Raw genomic sequence first — 20967 nt, 5'->3', positions numbered from 1 at the left:
TAAGTGCACAATACAGCTGGCAGGTATACGAGTGTCCAAGGTGCACAGTTCAGGGGAGCAGCCAAACATAGGTGAATCTCTCCACCCTCTGGTTGTCAGGTAAACATGCCAGCTGCCTGAGAAGTTGTGAGACGCTGGGAGATGGATGAAGGGAGGAGTTAGCTTTATCCTCTCCTTTAATAACAAAGTCCCGCCTTGCAAGTTTTTGAGCGGCTCTTTTCCTATTCAGAGCATCCCCAGCCAAACTAATGCCCTGTCCTACCCTGACGTCAAAGAACAGATCACAGGCAAGATTAGGGTTTTTCATTTCTCTTATTGCAGCAATTAGCCTGGGACTGTATAAAAGGGCTACAGAAAGGGGAGGGAGCCAGAGGGGAAATCTGGGGACAAAAAGAGATAGCTGAGACACACAGAGGCAGTGAGAGATGCAGAGGAAGCTAGAGGTAGTGTGGGGATAAAGTGCACTTTAGATTCTTCCAGCTTATAAAAATTCCACCTGGTTCTTCAAACTTCAGAAACTTTTTCTATAATGCACAAGCAATGAGAGGAACCAGCTGAAGTTAAGGAGCAGCTGCCTGACGCTCCTCTGTAAGTATAGCAATAGTGCAGACACCTGTTTAGCACAGTAGAACTTCCTAGTGCAAGCATTTCATTCATAGTAAAAGGCAACAATTAAAGGCTCATCCAATCCAGGCTGTCATCCTGCACAGCTTAATGAAGAACGCCGGCAGAAGGTGGCATCTTTGAGGGCAGAGGTGGGAGGCACCAGGATTGTAGGTATGGGTCTGTTGAGTGTGGACCTGTTGATCACCCTGCAGATCCTGCCTGGGTTCGTGTCTAACTGTCTGTTCTTGGCTCTATACGACTCTGTTGTGTTGGTAAAACACGTGCTCCTGCAACTGAACCGCTCCAAATCCAGTCAGAGTCAATGGCGCCGGATGCTCACCCCAGAAGGTCTGCGCTGTGTTTGGAACAGCTTCCTATTGGATGCCTACAAGCAGGTATGACTGGCGCCACTTTTAAAGGCAACGTTTATTTAGAGCTAAACCATGCTTTTTCACTGTGAGATAGGAACTGATAATAAGAGAGTAAATACAATTCGGGAGACTTCAGATCTAGAAGACGCAGGTATTGATAAGTATTCCTGGCAGATCATTTATATACAGGATTTTATATAATTATTACAATTTTTATTGTAGTGTATTGATTTATAAAAAAAATGTAATTTTTGCTTTGGGAGATGAGTGAAATGTGATGCTTAGAAAGATATGATGACAAACTTGGCAGGCAAATGCTTTGAGTTTTCATGCATATGATGCCATCTCTTGGGATGACGGTGTCGCAGCCATGCAAATCCATTCCCCGGGTATGAATATGGAGGGTTTGTGCATTCCTCAAGCTGTTAAGCATGAAACACAGATCATTGTCTGTGGGAACATGCCATGTGATAATTGTAACTGTACCCTCTAACCAAACAGAAGGGTAGAAGGCTGATATCTTACGAATCATTGCTTGGGCTGCCTGCATGAGGTCTACCAGTTCTTTACACTTTCTGCTGATTTGATAACCACTCATGCTGATCATAAAGACAAACTGTCAAGTTATCCAGAGCAGACGCTTCAAGCTGCACCGTGTGGGTCTGCATGTTTCTGAACGCTGCACACAATGAGCTGCTCTGGAACTTCTGCAAAGAGTTACTAGAAACTTGGCTTGGGAAATGCATACAATGCGAGCAGAACAGAGCAGCTGGGGACATGTTTTCTTGTCACTATTGAAACTTGTACTTCAGAGGTTAATAGGCTTTTCTGCATAATGTGTAACTGGAAAAAGAACAACTCCTAGATATTCCATTACGTGAGCTCATACTAATCTTTATTAAGAAGTGCTGTAAATGTAAACTGAATTGATAAGAGTCTGTATGCTTGCCATTAGAGTTAATGCTGATTGGGCAGGTTAAAGGTCTAAGCACGATGTGCAATCCTTTGCTGATATAAACAATCCTTATGCCTGGATCACCTGTAGCTCTTATAAGGGCAGAAGACCTCAGTAGCACCCTCTAGTGGTACCACAGGCTTGGTCAATCATTATTGAAGCTTTATACAAATTATTCTAGTGTCATAGAAGTTTCACAAAACAAATTAGTCCATTGAAAATAATAAGGAGGTCTGAGGGACAGAGACTGCATTACTAGAAGGGAAATGTATGCACTATAATAATATAACACCCCAGAACGGAACTGAACCCAGGAGTCAGTGCCTGCAGAAATCTGCTAACATTCCGTTTATTGGGTTTATATGGACTTCTATGGAAATCCATACTGTATTTTACTGGATGCTATACTAAACTGATGCCTAAAAGTAGTGAATGGCAAATGCAAGACTAGAAAGCTTCGCCAGAGCTAAGTGTCCTCATACAGAAGAGGCCATAAAGCAGACAGTCTGATATCTGTAAAATGAAGATATTCAGCTGCTTGGTCTTACCACTGCGTACATATTAACCCTTGCATTCCCCACCTCTGATAGATATTTGTTGGAATGGAAATGGGTGCAAATATGTTCAACCTATATCTTGACAGCTGTTACTGATGAGAAGGATGACAACTATTTCTAAATGTCTCAATGCAAGGATTACTCTAAAATTTGTCAGACCACTAGCGTCCAGCGCATAGAGTCCTATCACACAGCTTAGCTCAGGAAAATTGCCAAAGAGGCTTTCGTAGACTGCCTGCCTCTCACTGGCATGCACACAGCTTATTCAATCAGAAACCATGAGCGCAGTGTCCAGTAAAACCCCATGGGGGGAGGGTTAATATTGCAAGCTGATCTGGCATCCACCACATGCCAACATCATAGGTCTCCAACCCATGCTGTGATGCTACGCGTGGGAGGCTTGTGCTGTTATATAGAGCTGTTTAACACACCTACTGGTAGAAAGATAAAAGAGCACTCTTCCCTGAGATATCTGGCAAAGGAAGGGTATATAGATAATCATTTTTCCATGCCAAAACAAAGGCTTCCCACTGGAATGTGTGATTGTAATTTTTTTCTTGTGGTTTATTTTTTACAACATATCTGCTGAATAAGGGAAACTAACATATGTAAATAACTTGGTGTAATGGGTGGAGCTGCAAGGCGTTTTTATTTTATTTTTTCAGTGTTCTCGAGTAATCTCTTGGCATTCATTAATGGGTGAGATCCAGAGTATCTCCAGGGAATGACTAAACCATGGTGAACCTGCCAGCTGTACAAAAGCTCCCCTTGGGCAGATCCGTCTGCTTTGCATTAGTGCTGAATGTGTGTGCAAAATAAAAAAAATCCAAGACTTCTATGCAGAAACGTCTAAATTCAGGTTGATAAAGAGAACATGTGGCTCAGTGTTTGGGCTCGGGAACACTCCGTTACCAGAAAGCTGCACGGAGCTGTTCTGAATTGGTTTCCGGTCTTCTTTACATGCAGAGGTGCAACTTGTAGAACAAATGTAATACTCCACCAAGACAAACAGTACAGCTTTTTTATGACTTGGTCCCAATACATATTTATAAATCCCTGAAAAGAAGTACAATTGTTTCTATGGTACAGAGGAAATATTTCCAGCTCATTATGTGGTTTGTGAGTGAACACCAATAGCTTTAAGTTCTTTCTAATCTCTATTCCAGTTTAAACTTTCTTGGTGGCTGTCTTGGGCTCCATAGTGCACCAGCAAATTTACGTGGCTAACAATTTGTTTCTGGAAAATACATTATTTAGTGCAAAGAAGACAAGTTAAAAAATATATATGGCTTTTAAGGCAGCATCCACATTTGGGTTAAGTAAAAACTGCATCAAATCTGGTTCAGATATAAACTGCATGCAATTTTGGTGCATTTTCTTAATTTTGCATTTGAAACTTGTTAAATATATGTGTTTACATGTAAATCTAGGAAACCATACCAAAACAATCAAAGATACATGCAGTTTCTTCAGATGGCGTTTTGATGCAGTATTAACTTCACACAACTGCACTATGTAAATACACCCCAAGGGTGCATGGTCACAAAATGGTAGCCACATTCATCCACCATTGAAAGCACAAGCGTACTTCATTATCGTCCAGTAAATGGCAGCTGCATGGCGGCAGGGTTTCAGCTGCATCTGGCTACCGTTTTGTGTGTATGCACTCTAAGGGCTAGTTCACACGTGGGCAAAGGGGAGGTTTTTGACAGCGGAATTCGCTTCAAAAACCTCTCCTTTAACATGGTGGTCTATGTAAACCACTAGCTTTTTTTTTCCTCCTAGCGTTTTCCGCCTGAAGAAGCGACATGACCTTTCTTCAGGCGGAAAACGCCTGAAGAATTGCATAGAAGTGAATGGGAGGCGAAAACCGCGCGGTAAAAAACCGCGCGGTTTTTTGCACAGCGCGGTTTTCGCCTGCAGTTTCTATAGCACATATAGGAAAAAAAAACCCTAGCGAAAACCGCTAGCGAAAACCGCGTCAAAAACCTCGTCAAAAACCGCGTGGAATGCAAAAAACAGCGTCAAAAAAACTCCCCGAGGTTTTTTACCTCGCACAAATAAGCTAGGCGGTTTTCACGTGTGAACTGACCCTAAGCGACCCAGAAGGGTTCAGTGAACAACAATGGACACATAATATTGCATTCTATGGCCGATCACCCCCATTCCATGCAACTGCCATTTTTGTGAGCAGGTATTTCAGCAGAAATCTTCCATGTGCTGTGAGTCCAATGGGACATACATCTGAGCTTCTCTATCTCACTGGACTGGAGCAAGCAGGAGCAGAAGACTTGCAGACAACATAAAAGGAGAGAAACCACCAGCATCGCTCTGAGTCACTGGAACATCAGGAGGAGGAGCATTACCAGCATCACTTGAGTGTCAAAGGTGGAGTTGGGAGACTGTCACAGAAGAGGAGAGCGCAGCTCTCAAGCTGCACTGAGCACTCCCAAAAAAGTTGCTGAACAATGGAGTCTGCAAAAAGTCAAGGTCTCAAGAATACATGCCAATAGTCTTGATTTCATCAGGACTATCCTGAAAGATGTTCGACAAACTGAGCATTCCCATCGGCAAAGCTTTAAGGCCCAACATCAGCAACTATGGTCAGAGTTTGCAGTGAAAGGTGAAAATGGAGAGGGAAGCCATGATAGGGGCTAGGAATGAGAAGGAGGACATGTTGAGGTTCTAGGAATAAAAAGGAAGCCATAATAAGGAACCTGGATCTGAGACGTTTTGCTGGAGATCAGGAATATAAGGAGGAACCATGCTAGGGATGAGAATTGAGAGGGGAATCCATGCTTGGGCTCATTCATGAGAGTGAGCCATGGTGGGAACAAGGATTGAGAGGGTTGCCATGTCAGTGGCTAGGAGAAAGTGGGAAGGCATTCTGGAGGTCAAGAGGAGAACCATATTCAGAGGGGTGCCATACTAGAAATCAAGAATGATGGGACCATATTGAGCTAGGAAATAAAGAGAGATCACCATGAGGACTAAAAAGGAGTTGGGGCCATGTATGGTTATGTATGCGGGGTGGAGTGCCTTGGGAACTGTACCAAAGCCGTTATATTAGTCCTAATCTAAGCCTGGTTTTGTGTGGCTATTATGCTGCTTCCTCATCATTTGTGGTTTTTGTGTGCTGTACATGTTTGGTAACTCCATTAGAAACTTACATCTGCATTCAATATACTTTTTTCTTTGGGGACCATCTCCATAAAAGACAATTTTTCTGTGCAAACTTGGGTGGTCAGATTAAGGAGGATTCACTTGTATGTGTGAAAGCATTCTGCGCTCTGATTTTTGTTATGAATTAAATATGCCATCCAAACAATATCTGACTTTTTGGTTTAACCATCCAGGACCTTTGTTAAATGAAATTGTCACAGGTAACAGAAAAGAATGTTACCTTGGTGCTAGTTACTTCAACTTTCAACGTTTTCTTCTGATACCGGAGGCAATTGTGCCTTGTATTGTTCCTGGATGATGTGACTAAGGCTTAATTCATATATGTGTTTGGGGATTCTGTTTCCCTCTCCGCATGAAAAATGCGGAGAGAAAAGCACTGCAAGCAGCGCTTTTCTCTCTGCATTTTTCATGTGTAAACCGAGCGGAAATCACACGATCTCCATTATATTCTATGGGGTCCACGGGTTTCCTAAGGTAACCACTTTTTATGCAGATTAGGTTTCCATTTGGGGGGGGTCCCCAAGTGTACCCCCAAAACGGAGACCTGAACGCAGATGTGAACTTAGTCTAAAACATATTGTCATGAATTGCCTGCTCAATATAAATAGCGGTGGAATACTATTGTCATGCAGTCCTATTTTACAAGAAAACAAAATTTACTATAAAAACCCATAAATATGATCCCAGCCTTCTCAGTGAAATTATTACAATATGGGTGGGAAAGATTATACATTTTCGCTTCGCGCTAAGACCTTTATAGAAAGGGCATTAATTGCAGAATAAAAGCCAAGCTTTATGAGAATAGGGCCTGTCTCTCTTTGAAAATAACTTCAGCATAATAGAGTCCAAGTGGTGTCCTCAAGGTTAAGCCAAATACAATCAGGATACAGGAAAACATTGCATAAGCAGGAAAAAATGAGCATGAAATGGCGAGTGCCAATGGCTTTGGTGTTTACGATGCCGTAAACTTTTAAGTGCTTTTCTCACAAAACTTTTCCAAAGCCTGTGTGAAGCGTGAGAACAGAACACCGCTCACAAGCCAAGAGAGGGGAGTCAGATGGAAACGGTTTAGCCATGCATTGGGGTCAAGAACCGAGCAGCTGATGACTGAGTCACACTGGACAGTGCTGGGAGCTTATCCACTAACTCTGGACCTGGGGAGCTGTTACATCAGTTAAACCCTCAAAAGAGCAAGAAACAAAACTAATAGAAGTAATCTGCCAAGAATAGAACTACCAAGCGTCTGCACTTTTTATGTGGACATATCTGTGGCCAGCGACAAGCAAATAAGCAAATAACATAATGATAGGGTTTGTAGCCCCCCTGTTGAACGTTGCACATGGTTTGTTTCCTTCAAACAACCAGGCTATTAAATGGTTTAGAGAGGATATAGCATAAACTGAGGTCTTTTGAGAGGAATATACGTTCAGAGTAGAAGTAACTAAATAACAGTGCAGAACAAACCAACGGACACCCTCTACAAAAATGGATCTGACTGTATACAAACACACTGTTAAAACAGATGTCCACAAGAATGCACTCCAAGTAAATACAGCCTATTGAACCTCAGATGAGAACATATGCTGCACAGACTAGAAACACAGATCACACCAAGTATGCTGATGATATATGCAGTAGTTTTTCTAACAAGACTGGTCTTACAGGTACATGTACAAGACAACATTTGGACATTGTCTGGATGACAAGGTAGAGTTGCTGTATTGCCCAAACTAAGTGTTTCTCTATGGCCACATTGAACTCTAGAAAAAAGTTTGGCCCAATCCCAAAAATCATTATTTATCACAAGAATAAATTTGTCGAGTCCTACAACTTTTTTAGCAAAAAAGAATCTGACTTCCTAAAATACAATTAGGTATGTGTAGTTTCTTCCTCAAGGTTACTTATTTAGGTCCCATGCACACCACCGTGTTCTAGTTCAGTGTGTTATCCAGGTTTTTCCTAGACCACACACTGACCCATTAATTTCTATCAGCTCATGCACACGACCGTGATTTCCACATATCCATTTGAGGTCTGACAGTTCATTTTGCAAGACTCAGGACGGGTCCTTTCCCTGTCCAGTTTTGCAGCCATGATCGCTGGCTACAATGATTGGGGCCATGGAAGAACGGGCAGCACACGGATGACGTTCATGTGCCGCCTGTGCTGTTCAATCATGGTTGTCAGCTGTCACATGGTTGTGTGTGGTTTCTTATAGTTATGATTATTAAGTGATATGGGTGCAGGTATGTAGAAAAACAAAAATGTTGATCAGCCAAGTCTCCCATGTGGACAGTATCAGTCGCAGATTAAATTTTACCATTGAATAGATAAGGTACCATATTTAAAGCTCTAAGGTTTATTAACCTCCATTCGTACTCAGTAGGACAGACAATATCCTTGATTATTTTAAACTATTTTTACTCAAAGATTACCAATATGCAACATAAACAAAGTACAAAAGGACAAGTGGCATTGAAGAATGGAATACAAAAGCTTCACCAATGATACATACCCAGAGAGGCACCATAGGACCTAGGCCTACAGTGCCAGTGTCTTAGAATCACATTTCCATCAATAATGGCATTAAACCAACACTACAGAAAATAGGGAAGAAATAATCAAAACAGAGCAAAAGATATACCAATAATCTACTTATAAAATGAGACCTAGACATAAGACAAGGGAAAACACAAAAGGGAATTGGGATGAGGGTGTAGGAAGATTAGATGGGGTGGGTAGGGGAGTTTATTGTAAAAAGGCAATGAAAAACACAGCAAAAAAACTTCCAAAAGGTTTATTTTCAACAGCATTTTCTAGCACATGGGGCCTTAGCCTGACAATGATGCCTTCACTTGGTTTATAACCCTAGTTATTGAATGAGAAGACTTATTTCCTCCAATTGTTTGTGAGGTTTAAGTAATTACAAAATACATTTCTGGCATGCAGACAGTTAAATTCTCCTATTTTTGATTTAGGATTCACATAGAGGGAAGCCAGGGTGGTAACATGATAGTGAATTAAATCTGATACCATGGATAATTACCGTCTTCTAGGACAGCGGTATAAGACTGGCTAGCTGAGAAAGTCTATCGTGCTACATTGCGACAAAGAAAGATCATCTTGAAGTGCAATTTTCAAATACCAAAATGGCACAATAAATGAAAACAAATCAAATCCTGTCTACTGTATTCCAAACCCTTCTAATTCTTGAATGATCTGGAATCTTAGCTTACAGAAGAAACCTCAAAGAGAATCTAGTGAACTTATGGCAAATAAGAAAACGTTTTGGAAGATCCTATGTAAAGAGAAAGTACTGTTCATAATGTCTCCTCCCGGAGAATCCTCATTACCAAGTGGTTAGAAAGAAAGCTCCGTGAATGACATCCCTTGCTTCGAAAATATGTTTGCTCTCGCAATATTCTACTCTTATAAATGACTGCACAAAAACAGTTGTCACACAAAGCACTGCTGTAGGAAATACAGAAGATTCCCTTCTCCATATTCTGATATAAAGGAGGAATGGCGAAGGTCTGCCTTTTTTTTATATCCCCCAGGTTATCCTGTTCAGTACAGCTGTAGACTTTATTTGTTAACTACCATAGACTGGAAATGGAAAGGTTGCTTTTCTAATTCACGTGTATGCAACTGGCAAAGGCGATCCAACGCAAAGAATCAAATGGAAATAATTCTAACTGTGGTGGCACTAACATACTTGGCCCAGAAAAGTCTACTCGCACAATATTTTCCATTCAGACACATAGTGTAAGAAGTATATTATGGTGTTGGTGATTCCAACAATCCAGGAGATACCAAAAGGGAAAGTGGTGTAGGGAAAAATCTTTACCTCCTCCAGAGTTTGACCTTGCGTTGGAATAAGACTTTGCCTGGGAGAAGCCAGGTGCACAGACAGATTTAAGGGGCTTGTCCTTCTCACTAATGATGTGAATTTACTAGCTGATATTTCTGGCTGGATTTCAGTAATAAATATTAACCTATTGTGTGACAGAAGCTTTCCGGTCACACAAAGCGCTTCCACCCATTCTCATATCACAGGCTGGAAACCTAATCACTTGTCGTGACGAATATAATTATCTCCAGCGCGTTGCAGCTTTCTTTATGTTTAGTAGGTGGTAATTAAGTATGTCCAGTCCCCGCTCCAGGCTCCTATGTAATTTACAGCATAACTCAGCTTTAAGCCCAATTTCACTATGTAGAGTATATCAACATTTAATGGTATATAACCGCTCTAATATTTTACATATTACTCTGCTCTTGGCCTATCTGCAGCTTTAGTAACAGTCAGAGCTACATTCTGAATTCTGCTAGTTTCTTGTTATAAATTAATATTCTTTTCTCTTTTTCCCTGTGAATCTTTATGTATGCTCAAAGATAAAAACTTTTCTCCATTCAGAAATTGTTTTATCACAGTGGGCTATATCAGCCAGTCGCTTGTGAGATTTCCCTCTTCTTTTAGTAGCTGGGTCCAGAAAATAGTGAGGCTAAGGCCCACGTAACGGGCCGCAGCGAAAAAAAACACAGCCCTTCTCACAGAAAGTCTTTCTGCTTGCATTATACCTATAGGGAAACCACCAGTGTTTCTGTAGGTATAATTGACATGCAATGGTTTTGGAAATCACAATATTTCTTTTGCGCATATTTTTCTGCAATGTGTGGATGGAATCTACTAGAATCACATCCACTTTGCAGTAACTGTAAAATAGCATAGCCAGACCGCAGCATTTATGCCACATGGGTCCCCAGCCTTAAGGGGATTTACAGATCTGGCCTATTTACAGATCTAGGTAATGCTGCGGAAAAAAAATGCGGGGGGGAAAAACATCACATTTTTTTCCACTGCGTTTTTCATTGCATTTTTGCAGAGTTTTCCTCTGGACCTTCTGCTCTTATGATAACTATACAGAAAACACCAGCATTTCTGCAGGTATAATTGAACATTTTTGAAAACGTGGCTGCATGCTTTTTCTGCAATGTGTGGATGGGATTAGCCAGAATCCCATTCACTCTGCATGGACTGTAAAATGCAGCGTTTTTGCAGTGTGGGGCTTCAGCCTAAAGGGGATTTCCCATCTGGGGGAGTTATCCCTTTCCCATAGGATGGGAGATATCTTGCAGATTGATGAGGCATCCAACTGTTCAATCTCCAACCAAAATGGATGATAGGCGACTTTTGTTCCCCATTGTAAATGGAGTGGTGATCGGACAATGTGCACACCCTCCATTAATTTCAATGGGAGTGCCGGAGATGGTCAAGTGTTGCATTTTGGCCATCTCCTTCCATTTAATTGAATGAAGCAGTTCGTGTTGTCCAATCACCACTGCAATACCACTCGATTTGGAACAGAATACAAAAATTCCGAGTTCTTCTTATCTGTGTAGGCCTTATTGGTCAGACCTTCATTGAACTGTAAGTTATCCTCTATACTATCAACAGGGGTAAGTTGTCCTGAATAGTTGATAATAAATTCCAGTCTGTTGCATCCAAGGACAATATGATATCATCCTGTATTAAGAGAGGCACGGCTTCTTCTAGTAAGAAATATATTAGTTTATCCCTCTTTAAAGTACTGGTGCAACTATATCTTAGGTATGCTGTTTGGTTTTAGGTGCCAAATTCATCAAAAAACATCAGAAAGCTGAAGAGATTTCAGAGAAACAAATGAATATACTGTGTGGAAGATCTCATGTATGAAGATAGGCTATCGAAACTAAATTTATTGGTCTAGATAAGAGAAGAACGAGAAAGGATATGATGTCTTTATATAAATATGTAAATGATGGTGATAAAACAATAAATTATATAATCTGCGGACCGAACAAAGAACGTTGAGTCACTCTTTATGGTTAAAGTGTAATTTTGTCACAAAGGTCAGAAGTATTACTTTAATGCCTTTACTGAAAAATAATGGAATCTACTTCCCCAGGATTTGTTAATACTGGAAAGTGTGGGGAGCTTTAAAAAGGGTTACTGGTATTAGTAGATCCAGGTATCTTTCCAATTGGCACAAGGTGGTGGGAAGGAATTTTTTCCACTTTATGGTGAACTGAGTCTGTGCCATAAACACAGCGGTTTTTGCTTTCCTCTGGGTCAACATAAGTTTATAAGTATAAAACAGTTGAATTTGATGGACCTTAGACCGTTTTTTTCCCAAACCATTAAGTATGATGATGCTGGTTTGGGGTTTTTACAATGTCACTGACATTTATGACTGCAGTATATTCCATTTAAAATGGGCCTGTTATAGTTGTCTCCACCATTTACATGTTTTTGTGAACAGTGGACTCTTGGCTTAAACAAAAGTAATAAAAAAAAGGTTACTAAGCAAAAGCAGGCAGTAGGGCAGAATAGTTTGAAGCTACTTTTAAGCTAAGGCCCCACATAGGGGGTTGCAGCCAAAAAGCACTCCAGGAAAAGCCACAGAGGAAACGCAGAATTTTCCTCTGTAGACTTTACGTCTTCATTATACCTATACAGAAACACTCAGCAATTTTGTAGGTACAAATGACAAGATGCAATTTGTGAAAATGCAAGTGTTTTTCAGATCGCTGCATTCCTGCTGTAAAATATTTTTTGTAACGTGTGGATGGGATTAGCCAGAATCCTATCCATTTTGCAGTTAATGTTAAATGCATGTTAACGCTATGTGGGTCCCTGGCCTTAGTCTTAGCAAAGCTGATGATATTGTCATTTGGAACTTTATTCTTCTCAGGTTTTTTCATTAGCGCTACATATTATTAACTGTACTCATTTCTTTCGCTTTGTAGGTAAAGTTAGGTGGAGATGCACCAAACTCTAATGTCATCCATGTGTCCAGTAAAAAAACAAATAACATGTCAGCAAATCCAGGGACACCATGCAACCTTCTTGACTTTGCCAACTCTGAGCGCCCTCTAGTTGTCAATTTTGGTTCAGCCACCTGACCCCCCTTTATAAGCCAGCTGCCAGCCTTCAGTAGCCTGGTGGAGGAGTTTTCCAATGTTGCCGATTTTCTTTTGGTCTACATTGATGAGGCTCATCCCTCGGACGGCTGGGCTGCTCCTGGTGTGGGCTCCTATGAAGTAAAGAAACACAGAAACCAAGAAGACAGATGTGCTGCAGCTAGCAAATTCCTGGAAAAATATTCCCTCCCTTCTCAGTGCCAGGTGGTTGCAGACTGCATGGACAATAATGCCAATGTGGCCTACGGTGTCTCCTTCGAAAGGGTCTGCATCGTACAGAGGCAAAAAATTGTATACCTTGGAGGTAAAGGACCTTTCTTCTATAACCTCCAAGAAGTGCAGCAGTGGCTGGAAAAGACATTTGGAACCACAAGGCTGAATGGATAAATTACATGGCTGAAAAATCACTCCTAAGGATGAGCCAGTGTAATGTTGCTGTGGAAAAATTTGTTGACACTCTAATAAGGACCTTTGACTTTGGAAATGAACACATTAAAACGACCACACTACAAAGTTCACTGCAAAATGTCACAAATCCAGATATGTGATATTATCCTCACTGTGACCCGAATCTCTGACAGACCTCAAAACGCTGTTTCCTCTTGTTCTACAATACACAGCAGTATAGGCAGAACATAGGAAGACAAGGGTGTGGTAAAACTACACATTCAAGGAGCTCATAAGAAAAAAAAAAACAAGAAGGGAAAGTCAGAAATCAAACAAATCCCACATCTGACAGCTGTTGTAGAGCTGAGTCGTCTTTCCTTATTCCTGGGAAAACTTTGTAAAGTTATGACATCAAGGAAGAAGAGGGAGAACCAGCACAACACCTCTTATTGAGTATTTATTACCGAGATTCCAATATTTCTCTCATCAGGTGTAGCTCATTTTAGTCTCGTTTTCTTTTTTAACATAATTTATTGTGTTGAGTCTGCAGTATCCACAAATGACACAGTTACCTCAACGGGGACAGCTGCATCGAAATTGATGTAATCTGCTCCCACAGGAGCAATGATCTGCACGGTCCACACTGTTTTCTTTTTTATTTTTGGAGGATGAGGGTGAGAGTCATTGGTAATATGGGGAACCTGTAGGTATACGACCATAAAAATGCCTCATATGTGCTCTGATTCCCACAAGATAACATTTCCAGCACCAATTAGACCCCGGCTTTAGTCAATGTTTTGACAGGCGATGTTGAGAATAAACATTAACACTACACTAATATCCTGGGTTTGGTCCTGAGGGCTCACACTCCATATGTGGCTGTAAAGATCTGAGCCATGGCTTACAGATAAAAAAAAAAAAATCTACTCAGCTGACAACACACAAGTTTACGGAAAAGGCTCCAGTCCTGTACAGGATCAGTGGTGGGGCTACAACTCTGTAGTTCTGCAATGTAGGGCCTTAGCCTTACAAAAGTTTGCCAAATGTACAATGCTCGATAAATGTTGCACTTGGCTGCAATGTTACTCCCCTTACTATGCCACATTCTTACTTAAAGAGAATTTGTTGCCAGTAAATAAACTATTTTTTTTAATCAAGATTTATGTTAAACATATTTTTAAAGACTTTTTTGGTGTGTTTTTTTTTCAAAATTGTCCAGGTTATTTATAGTTTAGCCCTTAAGTACTATCATGGTGTCTATCATAATGATATGTGTATGATAGTGGTGTATGATAGACACCATGATAGTACTTAAGGGTTAAAAAATCCTAAAAATCCAGTAAACCAAATAATATGCCAAGACTTCCTGTTTTCTGTAGGAGAGTTCTTTGCAGCAGCTCCTCACTTATCAGTAGACTGATGATCACTGCTATGGCTAGATTCACACATGCATCTGCTCTCCGTTTGGGGATTCTGTCCCTGAATCCATATGAATAATGCAAGCAGGACTTTTATTTCTGCATTTTTTTTGCGTGGAAACCCAGCAGACCCCATTATAGTCTACAGGTAACTGCTTTTTAGGCTAAGGCCCCACGGGCCGTATCCGCAGCACTAAACCGCTGCGGGAAGAACCGCTGCATGAACACATTGCGGTTCTTTCCACAGCGCTTTTAAGAGAAAGTTCAGAGTTTTCCTCTGTGGACTTTCTCTTCACATTATATCTATGGGAAAGCCGCTGGCGTTTCTGTAGATATAATTGACATGCTGAGATTTGCAAAGCCGCAATGGCTTTGCAGATCGCAGCGTGTCTGCACTGCATTTTTTTCTGCAAAGTGGGCATGGGATTCACGTGGGATGCTTGCACTGTACAACGCCACGATTTTTCCTGCAGCGTTTCCGTCCGTGGGGCCCCGACCTTAAGCGGATTATGTTTCCATTTCTCTGGTTCCCAAGCAGACCCAAGGAAAGCTGAACACTAGTGTGAACCTAGCATATCATGTATATGTAGAAAATACACCGAATCTACCAATCATAACTGGTGATTTCACATAGAATATCTAGAATTGTAAGATTTTTTTTAAATATAGTTAATGGAAAATTAAAAACAACATCACCAAAAATTCTTTAAAAATATGTTTAATATAAAAATATGATCTAAACAATACGGCATTTCCTGGAGACACTTTCCCTGCAATGATTTTTACAATTGTTAAAAAGTAGCGTATGATAGATCTGGTGTACATGAAATAGACAGACTTTCAGAAAGCAAAGTGATTAGTGAATGTGGTGAGGCTAAGTTCCCACATAGCAAAACACAGCTAAAAAAACTTTTTTTTTTTTTTAATTTGTGTAAAATAGCCAAAAATTCACAACATTAGAATTCTAGTGTACAGGGCTTAAAAATTCCCTCATGTACATTCCTAAATGTATATATTTGATTATCTGAAAGTTGTTTGCTCTATAATATTATGCAACTAAAGTGTGACAGCGGGAAGGGAAAAGGAGATTTGAAAATGAAGGGGAGAGATATTAGATGCAATCTGTCATTATGATTATTAAGATACAGTCGATTTTTATACATCTAGCTGGTATCAGGAAAGAGCTGTTAATATGTACTAAACCCTTGTTTCATCCAATTCTGTAGGTTTGAATTAATATTGTAGTAGAAATGTTCTAACACCAGCAAGATCTTCAATATGTGTTAAACCGAAATGACAGAAGTCGTGTACAGATCTCCACTTATATTAAATAGCTTCAAGGTAAAGCCCCACATAGCGAATCATAGCTATAAACATTCCCCCAATGTGTGCATGAGATTAAACAGTATCTCATTCACTTTGCTGGTATTGTAGCCTTAGGGTCAATGCACACAGAGTTTTGGGGCACTGATTTTGACAAAAAAAAAAATGCCTCCCCATAGAGTTCTATGGGTTCTGCTCGCTTTATTTTTACACTCGCAGAATTTTTCCGCTAATGGAAAAAAAGCTTCCTTCAGGTGGATTCCACTTACAAAAACCAACGCAGTCAATGGGAGGTGGAAAATCCGCATCGTGGAATTGGCAAAAACGGCTAGCGTTTTTTTCAAGATCTATACACTTTGCTGGAGGGAAAAAAAACAAGAATTAAAAAAAGCCTCAAAAAAACGCTCCAAAAACCATTTCAAAAAAATGTTTCCTAATTCCTGAAGCAGATTTTTTCCTTGACAAAATCCTCGCATTGACCCTAGTGCATTCACACGGAGCAAAATGGTGCGGATGCTGCATGGAATTTTGGCACGAATCCACACGGAATCCACACTAGATTCGGCACGGAAAAAAAGCCTCCCCATAGAGCTCTATGGGGAGGCTTTTTTTTCCGTGCCGAATCTGACGCCAATTTTGCACGGATTTGCGTCAAAATCCACGAGGCATTCGGCCCATTTTTCTCTGTGTGGATGTATCCTTAAGAACCCATTGAAGACACTGGGAGGCTTTTTTTTCAGCGCTGAATCTGACGCGGATTCCACACCAAATTCAGCGCCATTTTCTTCCGTGTGAATGCACCTTAAGCCTTGGCTCAAAAAACAGCCCCAAAAGCAGCAGTGTGAAGTTACCTCGCTCTGCTCACCAGTGAAAAGGTTTACATTTAGAATACAGAGGAAAATAATCCTTAGGCTAAGGCCCCATGTAGGCCAAAAAAAACGCAGCCAATAAATGCTGTTGAAAAGACTGGCGGAAACGTATCATGTTATTTTATGCAGCATTTTTTACAGCTGCATAAGTCTGCACAATTTTCCTATAGCGTTACTATATAGGTATAAATGACATGCTGCGATTTACAAAGACACAAGCATTTCTGAAATCGTAGCATTTCTGCTGTGGATTGTTTTCTGCAATGGATTAGCCAGAATCCCATCCACTTTGCAGGTATGGTAAGACACAGCTTTTTTTTTTGTCACAGAATTTCTGCACTGTGGGGCCCCGGCCTTAAAGAGGACCTTTCATCAGATCGGGCACATGCACTTCTATATACTGCTGGAAAGGTGACAGTGCGCTGAATTCAGCGCACTATCGACTCTCCCGATCTGTGCCCGGTGTAAAGCGCTATCAGTCCCGGTACCGTAGCGCTTTACAGTCAGAAGGGCGTTTCTGACACTTAGCCAGGGACGCCCTTCTGCCCAGCAGCGCCTATCGCGCTGTACTGTGGAGCGGGGAGGAACTCCCCCCCCTCCCTCTCCTGATAATACTCGTCTATGGACCAGCACTGTGAGCAGAGGGAGGGGGCGTTCCTCCCCGCTCCACAGTACAGCGGAAAGCCCTGTAAAGCCCTACGGTATCAGGACCGAGAGCGCTTTACACCGGGCACGGATCGGGAAAGCCGAAAGTGCACTGAATTCAGCGCACTGTCAGCTTTCCAGCAGTATATAGAACTGCATGTACCCGATCTGATGAAAGGTCCTCTTTAAACTGAAAGAGATGGATTATATTTATATTTTAATAATGGCATGTTCCTCACCAAGGTTCCTCTTAATTTGGAGAAAGACAGTAAATCAAGTTGAGTAACTTCACAAAACATAAGACGCAGAGAGAAGTATCTTATCACTGAATCCTGTAAGTTTTGCAGCATCATAATAAATACCTCAGCATTACATGTGACCTCTGACAGTGAAAGAGAAGAAGAGTGAAAAGAAGACAGGCCGTCACCAGCGAGTTTACAGATAAGGGAGTGACCTCACAGATCACTCATCTTCATGTTGTGGAGATCTTTCTCTAGGTCATGTTCCTCACATCTGCAGATAACTAGTAGCCATCCCCCATAATAATGTTCTGTGTACTGTTGTCTGTCCATCCTTCCTATATGCCAAACAGAATAAGAAGATGTGAATGTTATATAGGACTGATGAAACAGCTTCACTGCCTCATTCTATGATGTGACTACTGCAGATCATTGCAGTTTGTGCATTTACTGTACATGAATCTCAGTGTATATAGTTTTCTTCCAGGGATATGCATGCAGCCTGGCTCTCTCCAGCCTGGTGATACAAGCAGATACTGACATACTGTACTATATATTATGTGCTATATGTACTGTATTCTGTCATACTGTAGCATAACGACATGTCCGCTCTTTCTTTCATATACCTGACACTTTCTCTAACATGTCTGGCCAAACCAACACACCAGGAGTTTATTCCACACCCGCCGATAGACAGTGGGGTCCCCAGTTTAGCATGTAACAGATATGGAAACTTGGTTATATGTGCAGGACTGGAGAAAAACAATTCTACTTTGTGTCAGGAATTGAGGAGCATGTGCACATGGATGTATTTTTTTACTTACAATTTTCTACAGCTTTTAGATGTCACTTGAACGTGTTATGCTGTGATCACCAAAAGTGTCTTGATACTTAGCAATCGGTTCAGGCTGAAGCCTCCGGCACCAGTGACGTAACTGCCATGAGAGTGCTCATTTGTTTTCCTTAAAGGGGTATTCCCACAACAAGAATGACATTTAATATAAAATACTTTGCAAAAATATCAGTGTCAACCACTGAGAAGCCAAATTGTACATGTCACTAGAAAACACCTAACAAATTTCACATTTCCCTGCTTTAGTTTGAGCCCTGTTGCGGCATATGTCCTGTAGATTAGTTTCATCCAGGACAAGCAAAATATTCCCCATAGCTATTTATTAGATCATAACCAAGTATTCTAATAGTGGGAGGATTGCATGAATAATATCTATTACGAGGAATGACCAGAAGTTAGGGGGAAGGTGTACCTGGGAAATATAGTTTGCATAGTGAAGCGGATCATTCACATGCTCCATAGTAAGGACTGCCCAATTTAGCCATTGTAGGGTGAAAATGTAATGGATCTATGGGAGGACACATAGCAGGAGGGGGTGCAGAGGGTGCGGTGGCCCATTAGCTGTCTCCTCCCACTATGAGAAGATTAGTACTCTAAACAATACAATATAGCTGGGGGCCCTGGAATAGATTTTGCATTGGGGCCCAGGAGCTTCATGTCATGCCTTTGGAGGTGGATGGAGTCACACAGTGCATATGGTTTATCTGCATGGTTGCTCAAGTTCTAAAAAAGTTGTTTGTTGGGAAAACCCCTTTAAGTTCAGGCTGACATTTATCTATTTGACCTATGTGTATTTTATATATATCTATTTTTTAATAATTATCCAATTTCATAGAAGACTCTTTATTTTGCTCTGTGAGGCACCAATTTATCTTTTGTTTTATATAATGCACCAGAAATCAGCCATTCGCAGGCAGGGTCATGACAATGTGGCCCTGCATGGATTTCATCTTTTACCATCCAACATGTTACCAATAAACATATACGGGAAATGGAACAGGAGTGACAAGCCAAATGTTACCTGTAAGGTAAAAAGACAGAGGGACAGATAGAGAATGCAGTGAATAATCCTCCTGCTGGGAAGAGAGGCTTTGATGTGGGTATGAAGGGAACCATTGAAAGAGACAAGCTCTCCGTTGGTGCCTGGATGGAGTCACATCATTGCAGAGATTGACAGACAATTTTGTATTTACCTCCAGAAGCGGTGGCTTTGTCACTCATGCTCTTCACAACTTGCCAATAAAGACTACCACAACCCAAACCCACCACAATACGGTGCTTCAGCAAGTATCAGTTAGCCAATGTTTTACTTGCATTTTAATAAAAACAAAATTGAGAAAAAAACTATTGTTTTTAATTTTAATTCACACTTGTCAAACTACAGTTCATGTTTCAGAGGTTTTCGGGGATTAGAGTATCGTTGGAAATCAATATCAGATTTGTGGAAGTGCATGGGAGGTTGCTTGCTGGAGCCTCTTTGTTGTTCACACTAGTTCATCTACCTACACAGTGCATCACATCTATTAAGTTACTTGCATAATTTTTTGGGTGTAAACTTCACCTTTTTGTGGTCTTTTTCTGCCACGCGCTTCATTTATGAAACAATGCCACTTTTGTTTTGAGAAAAGGGGGCATGGACAAAAAAAATTTCACACTGTATTTATGATTTGATCCCTTTAGACCAAGGACCTATATTGCGAATACGCAACGTTTTGGCTGCGGCAGAAATGCCGAGGCAAAAAATGCTGTATTTTATAGTACCTGCAAACTGGATATGATTCTGGCTAATACCATCCACACATTGCAGAAAAAAATCTGCAGCAGAAACGCCACAATTTCAAAACCGCTTGCGTTTTTGAAGATGGCAGAATGTTAATTCTACCTACGGAAATGGTCGTATTTTCCATACAGGTATAATAGAGAAGGCTGTGGAAGAAAATCTGATGTGTTACTGCAGCATTTTTATGCAGTGATTCAATGAATGGGGCCTTAGCCTTAAAAAGGGGCAAAAAAAAAAAAGATGCAAATACTTTGTCAGGTCAGAAAGCATTAAAAAGTTACAATTGCAACTGTGCATTTTTGAACAGAAAAAAAAAAAGGGGAAACTGCACATAGTTCATAACGTGGGGCAGTAGCTTTACACTTTTGGATCCAACCACCAGGGCCCCCTAGCAATGAAGAGAATAGGGAACTGAAAGTAATCTCTGGTAGCCCCATAGCAGTGAATAGAGGAGGTTTGGGAGCTTTCAGTCTGCTGTTTTCCTCTCCCTTCTGGGGGACCTGGTGGTCAGAACCCAAGTGCTGTGAAACTTATCCTCAGGATAGGCGTCTTTAATGGAACAACTACTTGAATAGCCATTAGCATATAGGTGAGATATATAATAACATGATACTCATTATTGTAATTAAACATTGCATGCGACTGCTGTAAAAACCAAGCCTAAAAACTGCATCTGCAAACCTGAACGTGGAAACACAACCTAATGGCATTCTCATCCCCTAGTTCCCAGCTAAATAATTAATTTATCACTGACAACTGAAGGATCATTCCAATGCAAACCCAGCAGCTGCTGAAAGCGTCTGGATACTAATTTTAGATCT

The 20967-nt window shown here is 40.9% G+C and overlaps 1 protein-coding gene across 1 annotated transcript; it reads left to right on the top strand.

Moving 5' to 3' along the window:
• The first annotated feature begins 248 nt into the window (after positions 1 to 248).
• On the top strand, positions 249 to 15597 carry DIO2 (iodothyronine deiodinase 2). The gene is made up of 2 exons (XM_075282367.1): positions 249 to 1001; positions 12459 to 15597. The coding sequence occupies exons 1-2, from the start codon at positions 780 to 782 to the stop codon at positions 13017 to 13019; spliced, it is 783 nt and encodes a 260-aa protein (XP_075138468.1). The 5' UTR covers positions 249 to 779; the 3' UTR covers positions 13020 to 15597.
• The last annotated feature ends 5370 nt before the right edge of the window (positions 15598 to 20967 follow it).

This window comes from Leptodactylus fuscus, chromosome 7 (genome assembly GCF_031893055.1).
Source record: "Leptodactylus fuscus isolate aLepFus1 chromosome 7, aLepFus1.hap2, whole genome shotgun sequence".
NCBI lineage: Eukaryota > Metazoa > Chordata > Amphibia > Anura > Leptodactylidae > Leptodactylus > Leptodactylus fuscus.
This window is presented reverse-complemented; position numbering and strand designations above follow the sequence as displayed.